General features: G+C 41.7%; 1 protein-coding gene across 21 annotated transcripts in view; it reads right to left on the bottom strand.

Moving 5' to 3' along the window:
- Positions 1-9,959, bottom strand: part of TASOR2 (transcription activation suppressor family member 2) — a 78,768-nt gene extending 68,809 nt beyond the window's left edge. For 11 of the 21 annotated variants that reach the window (XM_005564565.5, XM_074000913.1, XM_074000914.1 and 8 more), the window contains exon 1: positions 9,628-9,959. Coding sequence is in view for 8 of the 21 variants with exons in the window: in XM_065520243.1 (XP_065376315.1) it covers positions 1,941-2,137 (197 nt within the window). In the remaining 13 variants the exon portion in view is untranslated. Of the gene's footprint in view, positions 1-1,940; positions 2,354-4,956; positions 5,025-9,627 lie in introns of those variants that run through there. The other 10 variants (XR_012417399.1, XM_065520243.1, XM_065520245.1 and 7 more) reach the window with 2 other exon arrangements.
- Positions 9,960-26,041: the final 16,082 nt, after the last annotated feature.

The raw sequence follows: 26,041 nt of genomic DNA, 5'->3' as shown, positions 1-26,041 counted from the left end.
CATACTAATAGGTCAAAGTAAAAAACCATAAAGGGGCAGCTGGGGTTTGGGATGGGGTAGGAGAGCCACATGTCAGACTGTCAAAAGGAAGTTACTATATAACGTTCACCAGATGCCTTGTAACATGCAAATTTTTTGTTGCTGCACAGTATTTCTTCATTTATACATGCTATTTTTTTTTACCATACTTAATCCAAAAACAAATTAAGACGCCCCCAAAGGAAACTAGTAACAGTGAAAAATGTCCTACCATAAATTATTCAGGAGAAAGAAAAGCAAGTTCCAAAAGAAATATATGTGTAATATACCACATCTTAAAGAATATAAACCACAATTTAAACAATGGTCATCTTCTGCACACTTATCAATATCTGGTATTTTTTCTTGTTTATCTGATTGTCCTCCAACCACTAGATAAGTTTCATGAATACAGGGGCCTTGTGCTTTTCAATGCTGTACTGCCAGTGCTCAGAACAGTGCCTGTTATACAGTAGGGTTTCAATAAATTTTACTTAACAAATTATCAATTAGTTTTCCAGATCATTTTATTTCTCATTAAAGCCCCTCAGTACCCTCTCACTGCCCTCAGAACACAAAACACACCCTTCTGGCAATGGACAAGTAAAATTTGGTCCCTGCCAATTTCCCACACCTCATCTTGCTCTACTTTCCCCTGACTGCTGAGTGCCAGCTACATGGATCTTTCTTTTTATAGCTTTTTCCTCTTTTAAGGCCTTTTGCATGCTGTTATTTCTGATCAGATTTCTTTTTTTTTCTCCCCATTCCTCCCATGGTTGAGCTCCTTCTCTTCCTTAGTGACATTTATTTAAGTCATCCACTCAGATAAACCTCCGATCACCCCGCTGAAAGTAGGTGTTTTCTTTAAAGCATTAGAACATGGAATAAATTTACTTTTTGGAAGGTTGGGAGAGGTCTATTTTACCCACCAGAATGTAAGGTTTATAGAGGCAGGCTTTGTCTTGTTCACCAAAGTCCCCAGTGTCCAACAGAGCTCCTAGCACCACAGTAGATAATCAAACATTCTGTGAAGTTATCTTTGGGTGGGACAAGTACAGGTAGTTTTTGTTTACTTTTTACAGCTTTATATATTATCTGAAATTTTAAATAAACATAATCTGGGTGAAATAAAGCTATTTCTACTTTGGAAAAAAGATCTCCTATAGTCCTAAGTAGCAGCCAGTTACAGCTGTGGTTTTGTGGGGTTTTTTCCCCCCAGAAATGAGGTTGTTAAGGTTGGTCTTGAACTCCTGAAGTTACAGTTTTTTTTTTTTTTTAATGAAGAAAATGTAGGGAAAACCAATAGAATTTCTCAGAAGTCAAAACAGAGACCCAGAAAACAAAGTGACCCTATTAAAACCCAGAAAATACAATTTGAGAAATGTACGATTTTCACAGAAACTTAAACATTCATTAAAAAACTTTTTGGCCACGTACAAGATTAAACCAAGATAATAACGCACAAAGGGAGTAAAAACTAAGGTAATAACCTGCAAATACTTGAAGCGCAAAGTCCATGTGCAATCCCTCTTCCACATTTCAAAAGACGACCTTAGTAAGGTTTACACAGGCACACACACAAACTAGCACCATCTCTCTGGTGGTTCTGCAAGGGCTCCACTACTACCACCCACAACCTACTCACAATCAGGAGTGAAGCAAGCCTTCAGGTACCATACAAAAGTGTCTTTCATCACCTGGGCTCTGCTGCGGGGCCTCACTGACCGTGCCAAAGCTTCTCTCCCCACACCCTCACCAGAAGGTAAAACGCTCCTAGACAGAATCAGCCCCTTTTCTCGGGTCTCCTTCGCACTCAGTGCTGCAGTAAGAGCCACTTCCGTGGGTGAGCCCGCCCCAAGCAGAGCTGGAGTCAGAGCTTCCCACAACAGCATGGGGGAGACCTGGGCCCCTCCCCGACTCACCTCATGGTGTGTGGGGGAGGGGGCTGTGTCTCTGCTCTGCCGGCAGCCCCTCCGGCCCCCTCCCGCCAGCCAAGGCCAGTGCGCCAGGGTGGGGAACTCGGCGCAGGTCGTGCAGAGCGTGTAGGGCGCGGGGCCCGTAGCGCCATTTGAAAGTCAACAAGGGTGACGCCAGCTCCGCGAGCGGAGCCCAGGGTCATGGCCCTGACTCGGCGCCCACGGATCCCACAGAACGAGGGGATCCCTGCAAACCCCGCTGAGCCCGCACAGCCAACAGGGATGGGAGATCCCCGCACACTCCGTAGACCCAACGGAGCTTGCAGGGGGTGGGAACTCCACACATCAGGGAACCCTACAAAACCCGCAGGATCCGGGGACCCCGCAGACCTGGGCAGACCTGGGTGGGCTCAGTCGTCAGAACGTAGCACAAGACAGCAAGCCAACTCCCCCCGAGTTCTTGGACGTCACACAGTAACCCCACTAGGAGGATGATCTTAGTGTTATTTTACAAAACTCACTCCAAGCTTCAATTTCCTTAAGTGTCCTGCCCGCAAGCCCCCAGTAAGGATATCTAACAATCTCAGGTCTAATCTAAAATCCACGTTCTTTTCACTACAGTGATCTCAAGTTATTATAACTCTTCGTCCCACCGTCATTTATGCAGCCTCACCGGCTACAGTTTGATGCAGCTTTTTAAATTTACTATGTAGATAATTTAAAAAAAAGTATTTATACATGTAACAAAATTAAAAGTCATACTGAATGTGGCTTTTTTTTTTTTTTTTTTTTTTTTTTGAGACAGAGTGCAGTGGCAGAATCTTGGCTCACTGCAATCTCTGCCTCCTGGGTTCAAGCGATTCCCCTGCCTCAGCCTCCTGAGGAGCTGGGATTACAGGCATGGGCCACCACGCCTAGCTAATTTTTGTATTTTTAGTAGAGAAGGCATTTCACCATGTTAACCTGGCTGGTTTCAAACTCCTGACCTCAACTGATCTGCCTGCCTCTGCCTCCCATATGACTTTTTAATACTTCACATATCTGCAGGAAAGCTGATACCAATGCCTGGGGCAGGGATGAGGTCCTTTCCCAATAAGCCATGCAGCCTAACAAAATTCACCAAAAATTAAATCAAATGGAGGTGCAGGGGGAAGATGAAGTATTTGGCCTGACCCCAGGACGTCTTTACTCATTATGTTTTAACTAAGCAACCTAATACCCACATGCATTTCCCAGAAGAAAGCCTAATTAGCAGATATTATTAATCATTACCATTAGTGTGTTATGTAGTATATAGGATAATTTGAACTTATAAAGCAAGTTAAATTTATAAAGAATTATGTAGATTAACAGCTATTCAAAATACAAAATTCACTAAGGTATTTAGTATATCCAGTAGAAAAGAAATTACCTTTTTTAAAAACTTTTTTTTGGGATTACACCCCATGAGTAAAGGGTATTACGCCTATGTACTATGACTTTTTCATTTAGCTGTGACTTATTTTTTTGATTTAATATTCAATTTTTAAGATTGTTTTAACATTCTCAAAATCCAGTTTACTTTACCATAAAAAGTATTTTTGGTAATCAGGCTGATGCTCATAAACACCAGAATTTTTTTCCTGCTACATTATGTAAAAACAACAACAAATTATTTAGAAACCATACTTTCTATATTCAAGATCATATAATTTTTTTTTTTTTTTTTTTTGATACAGAGTCTCACTCTGTCGTCAGGCTATAGTGCAGTGGCGTGACCTCAGCTCATTGCAATCTCTGCCTCCCAGGTTCAAGCAATTCCCTTGCCTCAGCCTCCCGAGAAGCTGGGACTACAGGCATGTACCACCATGCCAGGCTAATTTTTTGTATTTCAGTAGTGACGGGGTTTCACCATATTGGCCAGGATGGTCTCGATCTCCTGACCTCGTGATCCATCCACCTCAGCCTCCCAAAGTGCTGGGATTACAGGCGTGAGCCACCGCACCCTACCTCAAGATCATGTAATTTTCATTAGAATTATTTCAAAGCTTATATGGTGACTTTTTAAGACATCTATATACAGTAATGACCATTGTTCTGGCTCCTCATGAACTGGGTTTATGAGTTTGTGCTTTAGCATTAAACCGTCTTTCACCTGTATAAAATGTTGCATCATATTCATTAATATACTTATTGTAATGATACATACTGCTAAGTAGTTTTGTCCCTCTTACAAGAAAATCCTGAGAATAAATTTCTCTCAGAAACAATTATATTTCAAGACCCACTTTTGGGTACTCTTGATTATTAAATATGACAAAAGAGAAAGTGACATCTGATTAATGCCAGAACAAAAATAATTATATATGGCCACGACCTCTACATGTAGCCCACACAAAATGTCCTGGGCACCGATAAATAGGGGATATGCACAAGGGTGAAATAGGTGCCTCAACTGGACAAACCTCAGGCATTGGGGTCTTGAATATTCTTTCTCCTAATGAGGGAGCAGGTGTACATGAAAGGTTCTAACCAGGGTCTCTTTCACCATGCCAAGGAGGGTAGTGAATCTTTATACAAAATATTAGCAAGGGATTTAGTTCTCCAATTAAATGTAATTAAAATCTTACTAGGAGAAAACAGTACACTCCAGATACATTTCTTATGATAATAACAGTAATTTTAAAAAGCAAATTTGAAAAGCCAACTAAGTCAATCAATAAAAGCAAAAGCTATCTGAAGAGTAATAATAGGTAATCTTTTAGCAAATATAAACAAGAAAAAAGGAAAAAATTAAATATTGAAAACAAAGATGATATAACCACAAATACAAGGAAGATATTTCTAAAATTATAAATCACCATGTATAATTTATATCAATAAATCCGAAAACCACAAAAATATAATTTACCAACATTGGTCTAAATGGAAGAAACATTTAATAAACCAGTAATGACGAAGAAAATGAAAAGAGTAGTCAAAAACTCTACCCCTTCTTCCAAAAGACCAGTTCCAGAGATTCACTGTTTTACTTTTAACTTACCAAAAATCCACAATTATCAAAAATTATCAAAAATCCACAAGTTTGGCAATGTATGTCTGTTGGGGAAGCTGTGGGAAACAAAGTGAAAGAGGAGTAAAAGACCAGAAGAGAATATTTACTATGTAGATAATTTAAAAATGTATTTATACATCAAGATAAATAAAACATAGATGGAAATTCACATTTAATAAATTATGAATAAACACATTTAAAAACACCTCCAATTTACAGATTTATGACAATCTCAAGCAAGATATATACATGTTTGTTTTTCTGAGATGGGGTCTTGCTCTGTCGCCCAGGCTGGAGTACAGTGGTGTGATCTCTGCTCACTGCAACCTCTGCCTCCCCGGTTCAAGCAATTCTTCTGCCTCAGCCTCCCGAGTAGCTAGGACTACAGGCGCGCACCCCCATGCCCAGATAATTTTTGTATTTTTACTAGAGACAGAGTTTCACCATATTGGCCGGGCTGGTCTCGACCTCTTGACCTCGTGATCCGCCTGCCTCGGCCTCCCAAAGTTCTGGGATTACAGGCGTGAGCCATGGCGCCTGGCCGATACATACATGTTAACAGCAAAACATCAAAAAGCTAAAGACCAAAACAAACAACAAAAGAACCCCCAAGGCAGTCAGAACAAAATGAATTGATAAGACAGATAGGTGACTTTTCAAGAGCAATAATGAAAGCCAAAAGACAGAAGAATAAGAGCTTCATCATGCTGAAAGAAAACAATTGCCAACTTTTGTATTCAGCAAAAACATCGTTCAAGAATGGCTGCAAAATAAAGACATTTTCAGGTGAACAAAAACTGAGTGTTCATCATCAATAGATCTTCAATAAAAGCCATTCCAAAGGTTGTACTTTTTAAAGGAGACAGGGTCTTGCTCTGTCACCCAGGATGGAGTGCAGTGGCACGATCATGGCTCACTGCAGTATCAACCTCCTGGGCTCAAGCAATCCTCCCACCTCGGCCTCCCAAGTAGCTGGGACCACAGGTGTGTGCTACCACGCTCAGTTAATTTTTTTTGTTTTTTTTTTTTTTGTATAGATGGGGTCCCATCATGTTGCCCAGGCTGGTCTCAAACCTGGCTCAAGCAATCCTCCCAGCTCGACTTCCCAAAGTGCTAGGATCACAGGCATGAGCCCACACACCCAACCAATTTTCTGAAATTATATAATGAAATGTGTCATCATGTGAAAGAGCTGCATAATTCAGTGAACCAATATTTTCCAAGTGACCCATGTGTAGGTAAAAGAGCCCTTGAAAGTGCAAGGCAGGCCACTGGATTTTAATGTTAGAGCATGAGAAGTTCATTCATACGATTTCCAATTCTATACTGCAGCTAACGTTTAACAAATTGTTAGGGGCTGGATGTTACAGTCCCAGTGCTTTGGCAGGCTGAGGCAGGACTGACTGCTAGAGGCCCGCAGTTCAAGACTAGCTTGGGCAACATAGCAAGACTCCGTCTCTACAAAAAAAAAAAAAAAAATTAAAAATTAGCTGGGCCTGGTAGTGTGTGCCTGTAGTCCTAGTTACTCAGGAGGCTGAGGCAGGATTGTCTGAGCCCAGGAATTGAAGGCTGTAGTGAGCTACGATCTCATCACTGCACTCTAGCCTGGACAACAGAGCAAGACACTGTCCTAAAAAACAAAACAGAAACAAAAACACAAAACTGTTAGGTTTTGATAAGTATCAAAAAAGAACATAATCATCTGAAAAGATTAAAACATTTGTCTCTTTTCTAACTACTCAGCTGAATGAGGCTGGATTTTCTTCATGTACTTCAACTAAAATAATACATGGCAACACAATGAATACAAAAGCAGATGAGACTCTAGTCATTAAAGGCGACATTCAGCATATTTGCAAAAATGTACAAAAATCCCATTCTTATCACTAATTTTGGGGGGATAAAATATGTTAAGATGTAATGGGTTATTATATTTAAAGGTATCAATAAATAAACATACATTTCAAGTTGATCAGTTTTAATATCTAATATGGTAATTATCAATTGATATAATCCAATAAACAAAAGATCTTTGGGATCTTCAGTGGTTTTCTGAGACGGAGTCTCACTATGTCAAGCAGTAGAGTGGCACAGCCTTGGCTCACTGCAACCTGTCTCCCAGGTTCAAGTGATTTTCTTGTCTCAGCCTCCCGAGTAGCTGGGACTACTGGCACCTGCCACCACCACGTCCAGCTAATTTTTGTATTTTTAGTAGAGATGGTGTTTCACCATGTTGGCCTGGCTGGTCTCTAACTCCTGACCTCAAGTGATCCGCCTCCCTTGGCCTCCCAAAGTGCTGGGATTACACGCGTGAGCCACCATGCCTGGCCCCCTCAATGGTTCTTAAAAGTGTAAAGGGGTCCTGGGAATAAAGTTTCTAAATTGCTAAACTATAGGCATGTGCTTTAACATGAGTGAATCTCAGAAACACAATGCTTAACAAAAGTAACTCATAGAATACAGAATATGACTTTATTTAAAGTTCAAAAACAGGTAACAGTAAACAATGATAGTTAAGGATACCCATATAGGTGATAAAACTGTTTAAAAAGGCAAGGGAATAATTACCACAAAATTAATAATGGCCATTGTAATGGGGGGCAGGGAACGCATTCCTCCTGGGGTAGAAACACACAAAAGGTTTCTAAACTAACTAAAGTTTCTAAAGCTTTTAAATTAGGCTTTTATTAATTTTTGTTATGAAAGATGCCATTAATATGTACTGACAAAAAAGCATATTTATTACAGATACACTTTGTCAGTACATATTAACGGCATATTTCACAATAAAAATTTTTAAAGAAGAAAAAGGGAGATGCATATATTCTCCTAGAAGGAAAAACTCAAATGAATGTCTCTTCAAATTATAAATTCAACACCATTGAATTGGGATAAATTCAAACAATATCCCAAGATTTTCTATAGGACTTAAAAAGTTATAATTTCTTCTGGAAAAAAAAAATGCAAAAAAAACAAAAAACAAAACCCAAAGCTCTTTTTCAAAAGAAAGTACCAAAATATATTATAAAACTATGATAATTAAATTCTATGGCAACAGTTACATGGGCGAAAGAAAAGAGAGCTCAGACCCAATAAAAACATCAGCAAATGATATGACCTGGCTAAAAAGACTTAACTTTTGTATTCGCCAAGGAAGATAAAAATTAAAACAGAATGCTACTTTCAATTACTAGGTGGCTAAGATATTTTAAAAATACCATTATCATCCAGTGCTGGCTAGCATGGAATAAAAACACATCTTTTGAGCAAGTGAACACAAAAAGGTACAATCATTTCAGGGCAATTTAGCAACATTATTATCCAGCACTCGCATAAAGAATCAATTCTACAGAAATACTATCATGACCACCTGAAGCACTGTCTATAACGGCAAGAGATAATCACTGCAGTATTGTCAGTTATAGGGATATCTTGAAAATAACTTGAATGTCTACCAATAGAAGAAGATTCACTTGATAAATACATGCCGTATCGATCTATTTTTACTAAATAGATATACTGTATTTAACAAACACCATGTCTCAGTCAAGTTCTTAGGCACTTCACCGATTTTAACCCATTTTAACAACTATGTTTGGACCACAGGAGATGCTTATAACCTCCCTTTAAAGAAAATTAGTTACATTTGGGCAAATGTTCTGTATACACAAAATTTCGAATATACCGTCTTTGTCTTCCTTAAAGTAACTGTGGACTTTCTGTCACCCTTTTTCTGGCCTGGCTTAGTTATTTATTGATGTACAGTACTGGACATACTGCATACAGCCAGCCATTCCTATAAGGCAGTTTTTCAACACAAGGGTATTCTTGCCCCATTAGGGGACACTGCTTTGTTACAAACCTCCTAGGCAGGATTACCGCCAGGCTCACCCCTAGTTTTATTCAGGGAACACTGTAGACTCTCGGATCGCGAAAGCTATTCCAATAATAGCATACAGTTGTATGCCACATATTTAAGTTTTGGATACACTTTCATAAACTTTACTACTCTAATTTGACCTTACAGGGAGAATAAGGAAGAGTAAGCGATTAAGAGAAACTGGAGAATTCCCAAAGTAATCTTCCTCAAAATTTCAGAGTCATCAACCCAGTTCTCCCACGAAACGCTGCCTGGCGCCGCCTTCAGACAAACTTCTGGGCTGCTCGGACCAAGTTCTCCTAACGCCCCTGCACGGCTGGGGTTTGCTGCTAAAATGACCCTCCCTACGGAGAGACCTGTTTTACCCTCTAAAGAAAAAGTGGCGCATTGCCATGAAGAACCCGCAGGAAATGATTTCCCAGCCGGTGCAAACCCGAAGACCGAAACTTCAGCCAAGAACTTATCATCGTATCCCTGAGGACGAAGCTGTCCCCCGACAGCCGACGCAAACGAAACGCCTCAAAAAGGGGCAAGACGACAGGGTTACGACCTCTCTGCCGCCGACACCGAGCGCGGCCACAAGTTGTAGCGCAGGACAGAAGATCGAGTCATCTAGAAGGCGCCGACCCCTCCCACCCCCTCACCTGGAGCGCCGCAAAAGATGAGGAGAACGCGCCGACCCTCGCAGCCAAGCCCCGGCAGCTGCCCGAGCGCTCAGCCTCGGAGACCGCCGTCCTCCTCGCAGGGTTCCCGGGCGCCCAGGCCGGGGAGGGACTTACCCGTGCTTGGCTTGGCCGCCGCCCCCGAGGACCTGAGATCCCGGCTTGGCCTCCTTCCCATGCTTCTCCCGGCCGTGCTCTGCGTCCTCCCCGGCCCTCGCGACACCTGCGCACGTGGGAAGCACCAGTCGCCGGCTCCGCGCTCCCGCAGGGAGCCCCCTCAGTGGCACGCCGTCCGCCCCGGCCCCGGGGTCCTCGCCGCGGGCGCTGACAGGGACGCCACGCCTGTCCGCGCTCTGTCTCCCGTCAGGGTCTCAGGCGAGAGGCAACCCCGGGACGCCCGGCAGCCTGCGAGAACATGTCGACTTTCTCGCTGACCGGCGCTAGCCACCGGAAGTAAAACCTCGCGGCCAAAGGAAAAGAAAAGGGGAGAGGGGGCAAAAAAAGAAAGTGAAAACTGAAGTGAGGCGTCCCCCTCAGAGATGGGAACCAATCGCCTGGAAGAAACCAAGGCGCAGGCGCGGACCGAGGTCAGCGTCCACGCGGCGCTCGCGTCTCCCCTCTGCGCAGGCGTAAGGCCACAGCTCGCTCCTGATTGGGCCCCGATCCCTGCGAACGCGTGGCGTCTCGCGATGGCGACCCCTAACCGGATGCGGAAGATGCCCTTGGGAAGAGGCGGGAGAGGACCTCTGGGCTGACCTAGCGTGCTCTGGCAGTGGTCCACGTGGTCGCCTTCAGGCGCCTTCGCCGCTGTCTGCGTTTCCCTCTGTTGCTTCTGCTGCTGCTGCTGCAAGAACAGTTGATTTGTCTGGCCCAAATGCAACATTTCCGAAATCTTGCCCTTGTTTTAATCCATATAGCGGGCGTGGCTGTTACCCCTAGGAAAGCACCTCTAGAAATTTATAACACATGCACAGAGAGCTACGGTAACCATAAATAAAGTGACCATCAATAAGTTCAGGTTTATTATCCTTGCCCATGATAAATAGTCATGCAGACATTGCTTAACTGTAGGGACACCTTATGAGAGAGATGCCTCATTAGGCAATTTGGTCCTTGAGTGAACATCATAGAAACCTAGAAGCATAACCTACTACATACTAATGCTATAAGCCATAGCTCATTACTCCTGGCTACAAACCCATGCTATATGTTATTGTACTGAATACTGTAGAAATTATAACACAATGGTAAGTATTTGTATAAGCATATCTAGACATAGAAAAGGTACAATAGAAATACAGTATAAAAGATAATGGTACACCTGTGTAAGGCATTCTCACGAATGGAGCTTGCAGTACTGGCAGTTGCTCTGGGTGAGTCTGTGAGTGAACAGTGAGAATGTAAAGGTCTGGGACATCACTGTACACTCTTGTAGACTTCATAAACTCTGTATACCTAAGCTACACTGAATTTACTTTTTAAAATTCTTTCATAGTTAACCTTAGCTTACTGTAACTTTTTAACTTTTTAAAATGTTTAAAAACTTTTTAAGACTCTTTTGTAATAAGACTTAAACACATTGTACAGCTGCACACAAATATTTTCTTTATATCCTTAATCTGTAAGTTTTTTTTTCTATTTTTTTAATTTTTAATTTACTTTTTAAACTTTTTTTGTTAAAAACTAAGACACAAACACACATTAGCCTAGGCCTACACAGCATCTGGAGAGTTGATATCATTGTCTTTGCCTCCATTTTGTCCCATTGGAGGGTCTTCAAGGGCAACTACATGCATGGAGTTGTCATCTTTTATGATAACAATGCTTTCTTCTGGATACTTTTTGAAGAACCTGCCTGAGGTTGTTTTACAATTAACTTAAAAAAAAAAAAAAGGAGTACATTCTAAACGATAAAAGTATAGTAAATAAATAAGCCAGTAACATAGTCTGTGATCATGATCAAGTATTATGCACTGTACATAACTGTGTATGCTATACTTTTTTTTTTTTTTTTTTTTGAGACTCAGTCTCACTCTGTCACCAGGGCTGGAGTTCGGTGGCATGATCTCAGTTCATTGCAACCTCCACCTCCCAGGTTCAAGCGGTTTTCCTGCCTCAGCCTCCCAAGTAGCTGGGATTATAGGCACCCACCACCACACCCAGCTGATTTTTGTATTTTTAGTAGAGACAAGGTTTTGACATGTTGATTAGGCTGGTCTTAACTCCTGACCTCAGGTCATCTGCTCACCTTGGCCTCCCAAAGTGCTGGGATTATAGTGTGAGCCACTGCGCCTGGTCATGTGTGCTGTACTTTTATGTGACTGGCAGTGCAGCAGATTCATTTACACCAGCATCACCTCAAACACATGAGTAATGTGTTTTATGAAAATAAGATGGCTACAACATCACTAGGCAATAGAACTTTTCAGCTCTATTATAATCATATAAGATAACTGTTGGATATGTGGTCTCTTGTTAACTGAAACATTAAGTGACATATGACTGTACCAATGAGAGAGATTAAGTGCTAATGAACATGTATCATGAGTCAAGCACCGTTCTGGTAATACGAAGAGATTCAGTCATTGTGTTTACTGTTTACCGTAACCAGGTGCTGTAATAGACACTGGTTTTACAATCATGAACAAGATAGATAAGGACCCTGCCCATAATGGAATTTATTGCAGAGGTGAGTCACAAACACAGGTAAATCACCACCATGACAAAATAGAATTTCAGATAATAATACATGCCATGAAAACTCACTGGAAATGCTAGTGGATGGGACTGGGGGCTGGAGGCCAAGGACGGAAGCAGTAGAACTACAAGATCTTACTGAAATGGGCACATTTGAGGTCAAACCCTAAAGATCAAAACTGATAGAACCAAAGCCTGGAATACATGGAGGAAGAGCTTTCCAGGCAGAAGGAAAAGCAAGTGCAAAGGACTTGAAAAGTGAAATCAAACCTATTCAAGAACAGAAGAAGGCTGACTGTGGAAGTAGGGAGTGAAATATAACTATTTTAATAGTGTACAAAACCAGAATGTACAACTCCATGATTTATCACAAGGCAAATATTCATGAAACCAACACCCCCATCAAGAAATAGAACATTGCCAGTACCTCACCCCTCTTCCCTAGCCTAAGCACTATTCTGACTTCCATGGTAATCTCTTCTTTGCTTTTAAAATTAAGTTTGCCAACTAAATAGGCACTCTGAAACTTTATCATTTAGTTTGCTTGTGGTTTGAACTGTATATAAAGTGAATGATTTTGTGCCTGCTTGTGAGACTCACTATGTTTTTGGGTGTACTTGTTCTTTCATTTTCATTGCTGTATATGTAGGTGTGAATGTAACACATTTGCTTTACCCATTGTATTATTGATGGACATTTGGGCTGTGTCCAGTTCTTGGCTATTATAAATAATACTTTTGTGATCATTCTCGTTTGTATCTCTTGGTGTACATGGGCACTCATTTCTGTTGGATGAAAACCTAGGATTGGGATTTCGGAATGCTAGACATGATCATTTGGATTTTTGTTTCTGCAAATATTTATGACCTTATTCCCCACAGTTGGCCAAGTTTCCTTCTCTACTTCATTGATGTTGGGCTTGGTCTAAGTGAGGTCTTTTGGCTGATAGAATATTAGCAGACATGATGCAGCAGGATTCTTAAGTGTGCTCATGCTATTTGAGTTGGCTCTTGTGCTCAGGTGATTCATATGGGGAGAAAATATCTCAGGTAGCCGTTGTCTCCTCAGCCTGAGTCTCCAGAACAAACCTATGTGGAATAGATGTGACACCAACCCACAGTCCAACACACTTTGGATTAGCAGAGCCTTAGACATCCTGAAGATCAAGGAGTCTGAGAGTTAATGCTGTTATCACAAGCTAACTGACTTTGGGGTGATTTATTATAGGGCATTATGGTGGCAATAACAAGGGCATATGTTCAACTTTAGCAGATAATTTCAAACTTTTTGCAAGCTGGTTTTACTAAGTTATATAGTTCCACAAAGATAATTCTAGTTTGTCTACATCTTTGCCAACACTTTTGAATTGTAGCCACTCTGAAGGGTGTGTCAAGGTTTGAATTTGCATAGTATCCAATGTTTTTCTTTTTCAAGTGTGTTTTGGCTATTCTAAGTCTTTTGTTTTCTTTTTTTTTTTTTTGAGACGGAATATCACTCTTGTTGCCCAGCCTAGAGTGCAGTGATGCAAGCTTGGCTCACTACAACCTCCGCCCCCCCAAACCCCCAACCCCCTATTCAAGCAATTCTCCTGCTTCAGCCTCCCTAGTAACTGGGATTACAGGCATCTGCCACCATGCCTGGCTAATTTTTTACATTTTTAGTAGAGATGGGGTTTCACCATTTTGGCCAGGCTGGTCTCAAACTCCTGACCTCAGGTGATCCATCTGCCTCTGCCTCCCAAAGTGCTAGGATTACAGGCACGAGCCACTGCACCCGGCCCGTCTATTCTAAGTCTTTTAAATTTCTGTGTACATTTTAGAACCAGCTTATTTTCTACCACAAAAACAACCTGTTGGGATTTTGGTTGGGATTGTGTTGAATGTACATATCTATCTGGGGGAGAATTAACATCTTATTAATTGTCAAATTCTACTTATTCAGGTCTTTAAAGACTTCCTTCAGCACTATTTATAGTTTTCAGTGTACAGCTCTTGTACATATTTTGTCATATTTATCTCTTGTTTTTGATGTTATTCTAAATAAAATTTTTACAATAATTTGTTGCTAGTATATAGAAATAAAATTGATATTTCCATATTAACTTTATATCTTGTAGCTTGTTAAAATCACTTATTATATCTGGTAGCTATTTGTTTGCACATGTGTGGATTCTTTGTGCTTTTCTAGGACACTCTCTGCACATAAAAATAGTTTTACTTCATTGTTTCCAATTTGTATTTCTTTCCTCCTTATTGCATTGTTTAAGGCCATTAATGTAATGTTCAGCACAAGGAGTGAGATAAAATATCCTTCACTTAAAAAAATCCTTGTCTTGTCTCTCATCTTAGTGCAAAACCATTTAGTTTGTAACCATTAAGCATAATGTTAGCTTTGGTGTTTTGTACCCTTTTTTAGATTTATGAATTTCCCTTCTGTTCCTACTTTTTGAAAGTTTTTCTCATAAATGGGTGTTGAATTTGGTCAAATGCTTTTCTGCATCTGTTGAGATGATTATATAGTTTTTCTTTTTTGATCTATTAATATGGTAAATTATATCAACTGATTTTTCAAATGTTAAATCAACAGTGAATTCCTGAGATAAACCCAATTTATTCTGGATTCATTATCCTTTTCATATATTACTGGATATGAATTGCTGATATTTTGTTAAGGATTCTGGCATTTGTATTCATAAGAGATATTGGTCTATGTTTTTGTTTTATTGTGAGGTCTTCAGTTTGGGTATGAAGGTAACTCTGGCCTCATCCAATGAGTTGGGAAGTTTTCTTTCCTCTCTTAATTTTCAAAATACTTTGATTTAAATTGGCAGTATTTCTTTCATCAATGTTTAATAGAATTAATCAGTGATACAATCAGGGCCTGTATTTTTTATAGCAAGGTTTTTAAGTGCAGCATGTTATTTCTTTAGTAGATATAGACCTATAAAGACCTAATATTTATTTCAGAGAAAGAGAGTTCTACCAATGCCTCTGTCATACCAGAGTGATGGTGGGCATATTTAAATTTGTGTCATCGTAAGAAGCACGATCAGAAGCTTGACACTATGTGTGTGGGGAAATATTACACAGAGTTGAGTCAATTTATTATCTAAACTCTAGTTGCCAATCAAGAATTATGAGGCATACAAAAAAATGGGAAAGTATAACCCATACAATGAGCAACAAACAAGCAGCAGAAACTGCCCGGAAGAGTGACCAGATGTCAGATCTAACAGAAAGGATTCAAAGTAACCATTGTCCATGACTGTGTTCCCATCACTTAGTGTGACTCAGAGAATGGAAATCCATGTGCTGAATACACAGACTCCCTCCCTCTGGGCTTTCCATATCTGCAGAATGAGAAGGTTGGAGGGGAAAGCTCCAATTCCTGACAATCCTACTCTTATTCTCTACTTTATACAATTTTAATAACTAACACATGGAAATAAAAGTTCAAGAGAATGACAAGACTGCTTGACACAAAACAATATGGAGCTATCCTCTGTCTTGTCCTCTTCCTGATTCCTCCTTGGAGACAAGCACTTCCAATTCTTTTAGCTGTTTCTTCTGCTATTTACTCACTTATTTTTTCCTGCCACTCTTGACTTCTTAATTTCGTTCTTCTTATTACTATATTAAATAGAGATGGGGGTCTCACTATGTTGCCCAAGCTGGTCTCGAGCTACTGGGCTCAAGCAATCCTCCTGCCTCAGCCGCCCAAAGTGCTGGGATTACAGGCATGAGCTACTGTCTCGAGCTGACTTCTCAGTTTTAGATAAAATCTTCCTAAAATGGCTAATGAGGACTAGACTATTTCAGGCAACATCCTGCAAGTGTTCATTTGCTTTCCTTTATGCTTTCTATATAGTCATGTCATCATTTTTTTGTGTGTGTTTACAGCTAAGCCATAAAAAACGTTTGTACAAATTTTGTTTTTCTTGAAATTAGCAACTGCATCATTTTTAATCTCTGTATCTATCAAAAATATAACCCCAAGTTCTCCAACAACACACACACACACACACACACGTTATATTAGGAGTATGAGGGAGAGAAAATGTGTGTGTATAAAAGTGGGGGAAGAGTAAAAGGGGTTAAATCATCTGTAATAATAAATAGGAAACCAAGAATGTCTCTGTTTTAAGAGTATCCCATTGCCCAATTTATAAAACTTAGCAATACGGCAGGACTTCCTCCAAAAAATTCCATAAGAAAAATATAAACAAAGTGTCATGTTTAGAAATTTTTTCAAAAAATAAGCGCTATGGAAGTGGAGAGAAGTGTGGGTTGAAATCTGCTGCCCTCAGGCTGTTCTCAGCCAGGGCCTGAGGGTGGTGGAGGATGAGTTTGGGCCGTTCCTGCCCAGAGCAGGGCCTCTTTCATGGAGAACCTTCATTCTGAGGTGCACATCTCCCAGCTGAGACTTTTCTAGAGCTCCATGGTGGTCTGAGACTCCCCCTACCCAATTCTTCCTCCCCCTTTCCATGCACAAGTGTCAGGCCTGCACCACAATCTAAGACTCTCCCCACCTACTCTTGCTCCTTCCTGGTTTATTCTTTACATTGATTTCCCCCAATAAATCGCTTGTATGTCTGCTTTTCAGAGACCAGGGACTGATACAAGTAAATACTGAGAGCGGTCCAAGAAAAGAGAAGGCCAGCTGGGGTTTTGGAATTGGGTCACTCACGGTCCTGATCGCAAAAAGAGGCTCATTCTAAGAGGAATGTGAGGTACAGGACAGACCTTGGTGCCAAGTGGTGGCCTGAATGGTGACAATTTCACCAGAGTTAACCCAGGAGAAGTGACGACTATGCAGGTGTGAGCTCACAATAAGAGAGGTGGTCACAGAGCTGAGGTACTAGAGGCGGGTGGTCTCCAGGGGCAGGCAGGATCTAAGATAATAGAGGCAGATGAGGTCTGATAGAAGCTGCAGGTCATAATTACTCTAATGACTGGCAAAAGTGGAGAGGCAGCCCATGAGGCCTGGCCCTTACAGAGTGGAGATAGGACATAGTATTCCAAAATAAATAGGCAGCTAGTGAGGGTTCTACAAAATATCTGCAACTAGGAGAAGGCCAGGAAGGAGGAGAGGGAAGCTGGAGGTGGAGATGGAGCAGAAGTAGCCCCAATTCCTATCACTTCCATGGGGAGACATCCATTCCCAAACTCCAGGTTCTGCCAGGGTGGAGATCCTGGTCTGTCTCCAAAAAAGGTGTCTCACATGTGCCAGAAAAAAAAAAAAAGAAAAGATTAAAGAAACAACCCTAAAAGATGTCCTCTTCTTAGGAGTCTCAGTACATGCCCTTTAAATCCCAAGCTAAAGCTGCTGTGGGGGCACTTAGACTCCTGCGTCCAGGCAGCAGCAGGCACGAAGAGCTGTGACTTTCTTGACAGTAGTGATCGCTGCCGATGGGCAGGAGGAGGTAGAGCTGTCTTTGCACACGGGAAGGAACACTTGTATAATCCAGGGGTGCACTCAGGGGCCCCTTGGTATTCCCTTGTCCCATTGTAACTGTTGATGGACACAGACAGCAATTGCAGCCTTAGAAATGTATTATTATTATGAGTTCAAGCCCCTCAAGTTCCAAGGTTTGAGTCATGTTACAAGGTGAGTCACAAAGAAAGACTTATTGAGGTGGTAGCTGAGAGGGATAGGAAAATTTAAAATATGGTGGAGGAAGAAGAGGATGAATGCCCATTGAAGCCCTGAGACTAACTGCAGAAACAGATCCTATTTGTACCACTGACCTTCTTTTTCTAAGTTCCCCATTGAGAGGCTCTTGGGAATTATAGAGAAACTGCTCCCCTAAATAAGTATGGAGAAATAGAGTTATCTGGTGGAAGGCAGACTGTGGTAGTGATGGAAGTGATCTTTCTAAAGAGAAGCTGCTCTGGGAGCAGAGCTGACTCACAGATTCCAATTTCCACCCACTGGAGCCACCATGCGTCTCACGCTTCCTCCAGGATGTTCCCAGACAGTGGCTGAGCACAGCGGGGATACGAGTGCTGGTCCAACCCTGCCTGTACCCTCCAATGGGCAACCTTTGCTCAGGCACTCTCCGTCAGCCTGGCAAAGCTACGTTCAGACCTGAGCTGTGATCTGAGACTCCTTTTATCCAGACCTTCCTTATTGCTCTTCCTTCACAGAAACCAGGCCTTTATCTTCATCTGTGGGTTCTCCCACAATACCCCTGTACCTCCCCGTTTATTCTTCATGGAATTTTCCCTAATAAATCTATTGCACGTCTAGCCCATCTTGGCGTCTGCTTCTTGGAGTACCGAAACTGACACACTGCCCAATAAGCCTTTGGGGAGCACTCCTAACCCTCACTTATTTCATTGTCTGCTTCCCAGAGAACATAACAGCACTCTTGTAATCTTACTAAAAATGCAAATGCTGGGCCCCACACCTGAAGTTTGTTATTTCCTTCCTTCCTTCCTTCCTTCCTTCCTTCCCTCCCTCCCTCCCTCCCTCCCTACCTCCCTCCTTCCTTCCTTCCTTCCTTCCTTCTTTCCTTCCTTCCTTCTTTCTTTTCTTTTTGAGACAGAGTCTCACTCCATTGCCCAGGCTGGAGTGCAGTGGCATGATCTTGGCTCACTGCAACCTCTGCCTCCCAGGTTCAAGCAATTCTCCTGCCTTAGCCTCCCAAGTAGCTGGGACTACAGGTACCTGCAATCACGCCTGGATAATTTTTGTATTTTTAGTAGAGACAGGGTTTCACTGTGTTGGCCTGGCTGGTCTTCAACTCCTGACCTTAAGTGATTTGCCCGCCTCGGCCTCCCAAAGTGCTGGGATTACAGGTGTTAGTCACTGCACCTGGCCTTGAAGTTCTTTTTAACTAGGTAAGGGTGGGGGCCCAGGAACTGGTTTTTCTTATTGGTGTCTCAGGTACCTCTGTCATAGTTAAAATTAGATGATAGATACTATTTAATTTTCAACATTAATTACTCTAACACTATCAAACTAATATAAGAGTACTGAAGCTAATCTTTATATTTAAAAGAAAACAAAGGAAGAAATTCCAGCTAAAAGGCACATGCTTACCCAAAGGGATCTATGGATTCAATGCAATCTGTGCCAAAATACTGATGACATTCTTAATAGAAATTGAATTTAAAATGCTAAAATTTATATGGAACCACAAAAGTTCACAAATAGCCAATACAATCTTGATCAAAAAGAACAAAGCTAAGGCCAGGCTGATGCCTGTAATCCCAGCACTGTGACAGGCCAAGGCAGCTGAATTGCTTGAGTCCAGGAGTTTGAGACCTGCCTGGGTGACATGGTGAAACCCCATCTCTACAAAAAATACAAAAATTAACCTGGCATGATGCTGCTTGCCTGTAGTCCCAGCTACTCAGGAGGCTGAGGTGGGAGGATTGATTGGGCATGGAAGGATCTGTTAAGCCGGTGAGGCGGAGGTTGCAGTGAGCCAAGATCGCATCACTGTACTCCAGCCTGGGTGACAGAGCAAGACCTTGTCTCAAAAAACAAAACAAAACAGGCCGGGCGCGGTGGCTCACGCCTGTAATTCCAGCACTTTGGGAGGCTGAGGCAGGTGGACCATGAGGTTAGGAGATCAAGACCATCCTGGCCAACATGGTGAAACCCTGTCTCTACTAAAAATACAAAAATTAGCTGGGCATGGTGGTGTGCAACTGTAGTCCTAACTACTCAGGAGATTGTGGCAGGAGAATCACTTGAATCTGGGAGGCAGAGGTTACAGTGAGCCGAGATCGTGCCACTGCACTCCAGCCTGGTCCAAAAAAAAAAAAAAAAAACAAATAAAAGAAATGATAAATGTTTGAGGTGATAAATATGTTAATTACCCTAATTTGTTTATTACTCATTGTATGCATGTATCAAACAATCATACCATACCCCATAAATATAGATAATTATTGTGCCAATTTAAAATAAAACCTAAAAAGGTCATATACTATAATATTACAGGAAAGAGCAAAACTTTTAAGAGCTAAGGATGAACTGAAAACATTGATGGAATGTATAAAAAGTGGAATTGATGCCATAAAGCAGGGGTTGTCACACTATGCCCCTAGGTCAAATCTGGCTTGCTGCCTGTTTTTATGAAGTTTTTGTTTTGTTTTATTTTGTTTTGTTTTGTTTTTTTTTCTTTCTTTCTTTCTTTTTTTTTTTTTTGAGACGGAGCCTTGCTCTGTCGCCCAGGCTGGAGTGCAGTGGTGCCATCTCAGCTCACTGCAAGCTCCACCTCCTGGGTTCACGCCATTCTCCTGCCTCAGCCTCCCGAGTTTTTATGAGGTTTTATTGAAGCTCAGTCATACACACGGATCATGTATTATATATGGCTCAGTAAACATAAAAAGCTCTGTAGCCAGACCACTTGGGTTCCAATTCCAATTCTGCAACTCACTGGGTGGGTGCTCTTGGGCAGGTAATTTAGCCTCTCTGTGCTTAAGTATTGTTATCTGCAAAAGAGATAGTAACAGGACCTACCTCATAGGGTTAATATGAGGATCAAATGTGATCATGTATACACATAATTTCCTAGTACATGGCCTGAGAGGTGTTAAAAAAGTTAAAAAAGTGTTATTTTAATGGATCGGTTTGATCATCCCTAGACCAGCCCATCAAATTTATTATCACAAAAAGAAGGAAAGCCAGACATCATAGGCTTCCAGATTTAATGCAATAGGAAGTTTACGATCTACGAAGTATTCTTACCAAAAAACCTGGATCTAATTAAGCATCTAGACTATAGATCGACCTTCCAGTGTACAGAAAATATGGTGAACAGAGAACACGTTACATGACACCACAAGGATGCAATCAGCAAAATCTAGAATTTCTTTAAAAAATACATCACAAGTTGGGCACAGTGGTGCGTGCCTGTAGTCTCAGTTACTCAGGAAGCTGAGACAGGAGGTAATATGGTTTGAATTTGTTTCCCCGCCCAAATTTCATGTCGAAGTGTAATCCCCAATGTTGGAGGAGGAGGGGCCTGGTAGGAGGTGATTGGATCATGGGGGCAGATTTCCCTCTTGCTGTTCTCGTGATAGTGAGTTCTCGTGAGATCTGATTGTTTAAAAGTGTGTAGCACCTCCCCCTTCTTTCTCTTCCTCCTGCTTCCCCTTTACTTTCTGCCATGATTATAAGTTTCCTAAGGCCTCCACCCATGACTCCTGTACAGCCTGCAGAACTGTGAGCCAATTAAACCTCTTTTCTGTATACATTATCCAGTCTCAGGTATTTCTTTTTTTCTTTCTTTTTTTTTTGAGATGGAGTCTCGCTCTGTCACCCACGCTGGAGTGCAGTGGTACAATCTCGGCTCACTGCAAGCTCCGCCTCCCGGGTTCATGCCATTCTCCTGCCTCAGCCTCCCAAGAAACTGGGACTACGGGTGCCCACCACCACGCCTGGATAATTTTTTTTGTATTTTTAGTGGAGACAGGGTTTCACCGTGTTAGCCAGGATGGTCTCAATCACCTGACCTCGTGATCCGCCCGCCTCGGCCTCCCAAAGTGTTGGGATTACAGGCATGAGCCACTGCGCCCGGCCAGGTCTCAGGTATTTCTTTATAGCAATGAGAGAACGGACCTAATACAACAGGATTGCTTGAGCCCAGGAGTTCAAGGCTGTAGTGCAGGAGAATAGTGCCTATGAATAGCCACTAAACTCCAGTCTGGGCAACAAAGGGAGACCCTTTCTGTGGGGGGGGAAAAAAAAATGGTGGAGACTGTCAGATTGTCAGATTCCAAGTACAGGTGAGATAGAAGGGATGTGCTGTAAATATAAAAAACATAGGTTGGAAGCAAAAGAATGAAAAAATCCATGCATGCAAACACTAATTGTAAGAAAGCTGAAGTGGCCATATTTACATCAGACAATGTAGACTTCATGGCAAAAAATATTACCAGAGATAAAGAGGGACATTTAGTAATGATCAAAGGGTAAATTTATCAAGAAGATACAGTATTAATAGTGTATGAATTTAGTAAAAAAGCTTCAATAAACATAAGGAAAAACGTAACAGAACTAAAAAAGAAAAACACAAATTCAGATTCACAGTTGGAAACGGGCCTCAGTCTCTCAGGAAATGATAGAAGAATATAGAAAATCAGAAGAGTAGAGAAGACTTGAGTAATGTTTAGTTTAGTTAGGTCAAACAATTTGACCTAACTAAAATTTATAGACAGTTCACCTCACTGCCAAATATATGTTCTACTAATGCATATAGGGAACATTCAGTAAGATAGACCATATGCTGCACTATAATACAAATCTTAACACATTTAAAAGGATTGAAATACTATAGAGTATATTAGGTACAGATTCTGTATTAAATTAGAACTCAATGACAAGAGGATATCTGGGAAATTTCCAGATATTTGGAAATTAGACCACACATGTCTAAATAAGCCACAGATCCAAGAAGAGATCATAAGAAATGTTAGAAAATGTTTTGTACCACAAGAAAATGAAATTATAACATTGAACTTGTGGGATGCAGCTAAAGCAGTGATTAGAAGAAAATTTATGCCTTTGTCCATTTTATCAGTATCTAACCTCATTGGCATGACTAACTAGCAGGAAAGCTGGTGTTCTTCACCGTGGAGCCACACACATGCCTAAGACTTTGAGAAGCTGAAAATAGGGAGCCAGTGACAGCCAATGGCTGCTTATATTAGAAAAGAAAAAAATGTTTGAAATGAGGTATATGTTGCCTTGAAAATCCAAGGAAGCCTGTTTGGTGCCATGTTTCTTTCTTAGTGGCTGGAGGAGTCAGATGCAGCCCCTTCCCTTTACTTTGGGAGGGGTGTCTTGACATTTCCCAGATCACTAGAAATTTGAATTTCTGTCCCACCCTCTGGCATGCATGCATCTTACTGAAATGCTGACAGTAGACACTAATTCCTGCTCATCAGATCCAATGGGCTTGGTATCATCAAAACACTTGATGGGAATGATAGTCTGGTGAATGGAGAGGAAGCCAAGATTCCTGCAGATCAGATTATGACGTAAAATCGGAAGGTTGATAAAGTTCCAAGGTGAGATAGTGACGGTGAATTGCTGCCCCAGCCAGCTGGAAACAAACTGTTCCTCATGGTCTTCACTAACCACATGTAACCATGTAGCCAGAGAAAGCATTCATCATACCAATAGCTGCATACCAGCAATGAAAGCATTTCTGAAACAGCAGCTTCACCTCTGATAAAGTTTATAATAATCCACTGTCATTCTCCCAGAAACCGTCTGTCTTCTGCACAGGCAAAATTATGTAATTTGAATGGAAATGGGGCGGGTGGGAGCAGGGGGAATCACCATCCTGCATCTTTCATTTTCTTTCTTTCTTTCTTTCTTTTTTTTTTTTTTTTTTTCGAGACGGAGTCTCGCTCTGTCGCCAGGCTGGAATGCAGTGGCATGATCTTGACTCACTGCAACCTCCACCTCCTGGGTTCAAGCGATTGTCCTGCCTCAGCCTCCCAAGTAGCTGGGACTACAGGCTTGCGGCACCACGCCCAGCTAATTTTTGTAGTTTTAGGAGAGATGGGGTTTTAGCATGTTGGTCAGGATGGTCTTGATCTCTTGACCTCGTGATCCATCTGCCTCAGCCTCCCAAAGTGCTGGGATTACAGGCACGGTGGTTCATGTTCTTGATGGTAGCACTAAACTCTGCAATTCCTCCAGCAATGTAAAATGGCTTTTTCCTATTTTGGTAGATAGAGGCAGTTTCAGTGCCTTCTACTTGGCTCAGAGAATCCATGTAGGGACTCTGCCAGTTTCTAGTATATACATTCAAATGATGCATTCTGGAAATGAAGAAATAACTACAGGATTCAAGAACCCACTGGGCTTATATGAGATGAACCTACACCCAAATTCGACTAATTTTTTCTATCCACTCCTATTCTGTCTGATAGACATAGTGGTATTTTAGCTCTCCAGGAATTAGTGTCAGTTCAGAGCCATTGACCAGCAATTGCTGAATAGTCTTGTTATTTCCCTTTCTTCAGTTCATAGTCAATATACAACCTAGTAAATATCCATGAGATTCTTTGGGAAGGTTAGGAAGAGGAGCTACAGTACAAACTCTGTGGCTCAGAGTTCAGGTGCACCTGGCCCCCCTTTCATTCAAGGAGCTCTGGGTCTGTGAACTGGCTCAACTCTGGGAAATAGGGAGGCTGAAACTCCCTATTACAATGATTTTTTCTGTACTGCTCTTCACCAGACCTAGAGCTTTTCTGCTTGCAAAAATCAAGTAAGGCTTCAGTAAGCTGCCATATGTTTCAGCTGTAGGGATGCTGTCATCGACTAATCAATGCCCAAGATCTCTGAGGACAGACCATCTTGATGACTGTGCCAGTTCTGCTGCCCATGATGGCAGCTCGTCCCACATTGGCTTTGGCAACTAAGTGCCACCACTCAGTCATCAGATTCTATCATTCCCAGTGAATTCAGAGAGTAAAGCTTAATGACAGCATCTCTCCCACCATCATTACCAGCCTAGACTCCTCAAGGATTAAGAAGCCATTGCCCCCGCCCCCACACCGTCCTGACAAATGGACTTCTCACAGTCTTGTGAAGGGGTTTCCTTCAGATTCTGAGAGCCAGAGTTAGGCAATGGGTGGACAGGTTTTACATGAAAAATCTACTCTAGCATTCATACTCCTACTCTAGGAGACATTTTTCCGAAGTGTAGTGAGAAAGTTCTGGCATTTCACCTGTAGAACCATGCCTAGCCATTTGAACAAGCAAATTGACTGTAGAATTGCGATATAGTAAACCTGATTAAAAATTCTGGCGGGATCTGACATTATTTTCCTTCCACTCTGATCCAGTATCCCTTTGATCCATTCCTATATAAGTGCTACAGATTTCTGCCAATGTCACTTGGCAAAAATCTTGCAACTTTTATGGTGCGCGTTGTGCCTTATTAGGCCTCAAACCCCTCTGAACCTTACCTTTCAGGGCCAGGCAGGTCGAGTCCGGGTTACAGGTCTAGAAGCAGTGACAGGTGAGGTGGGGGGTAGATCCTGAGGAAGATCCACAGCTCTTTGCAAATCAGCTTCCACTGGTGAGGCCATCGTAGATTCATCAGGCAAGGTTAACCCTCTGAGTAAGCACAGGTGGATTCCTTCTACTGGCCACAGAAGCCTCAGCAGAATTCAGGGGTTTAAGATCTTCAGCTTCATGGAAATCTGCCCATTTGCTCCCATTCCATTTTTCCGCATCCCACTCCTTTCCAATTAGTTCCCTACCTTTACCATGAGAGACTCCATGGGGCTGAGAATGTAATCTGCATTGTTTCAGTCACCTGCAAGCTTATACTTTGAGTTTAGCTTTCAGAAACCTTGGCTGTGTGGCTATGAGAGATAAGGGTTTCTTGCAGGGTGGCCATATAAGATTTCTGGGCCCTGGCCTGGTCTTTGAGCTGGAGAAAACCCTAAACTGATGACTTTGTTTTCCTTAAATCCAATCAGATCAGGATTTCTTGTACCAGCCAAGATGGTGTCAGCCCATTACAGTCTCTGTCTGCCACTGCTACAAATAAAAACCAGACAAGCTACCAAAAGCAACTTCCTAAGACCTTTTTTTAAAGATTTTTTTTAGAGATAGGGTCTCACTTTGTTGTCCAGGCTGGTCTCAAACTCCTGGGTTTAAGCGATCTTCACAAGTAGCTGGGATTACAGGTGTGTGCCACTGCACCCAGCAACTTCCTGAGGACTCTAAAAAGTTAACAATGGCAGGAAGATTGGAGAGAGGAACCAAAACTTGAAGAACTATATATTTTTCAATACTCTTATATTTAGGAAAAGAATCAGTCAACATAAATTGTAAATGAAATGCTTCCTCA

Source organism: Macaca fascicularis, chromosome 9, assembly GCF_037993035.2.
Source record: "Macaca fascicularis isolate 582-1 chromosome 9, T2T-MFA8v1.1".
NCBI lineage: Eukaryota > Metazoa > Chordata > Mammalia > Primates > Cercopithecidae > Macaca > Macaca fascicularis.
Note: the sequence above shows the minus strand (reverse complement) of the source record. Positions and strands in the feature narration are given on the sequence as shown.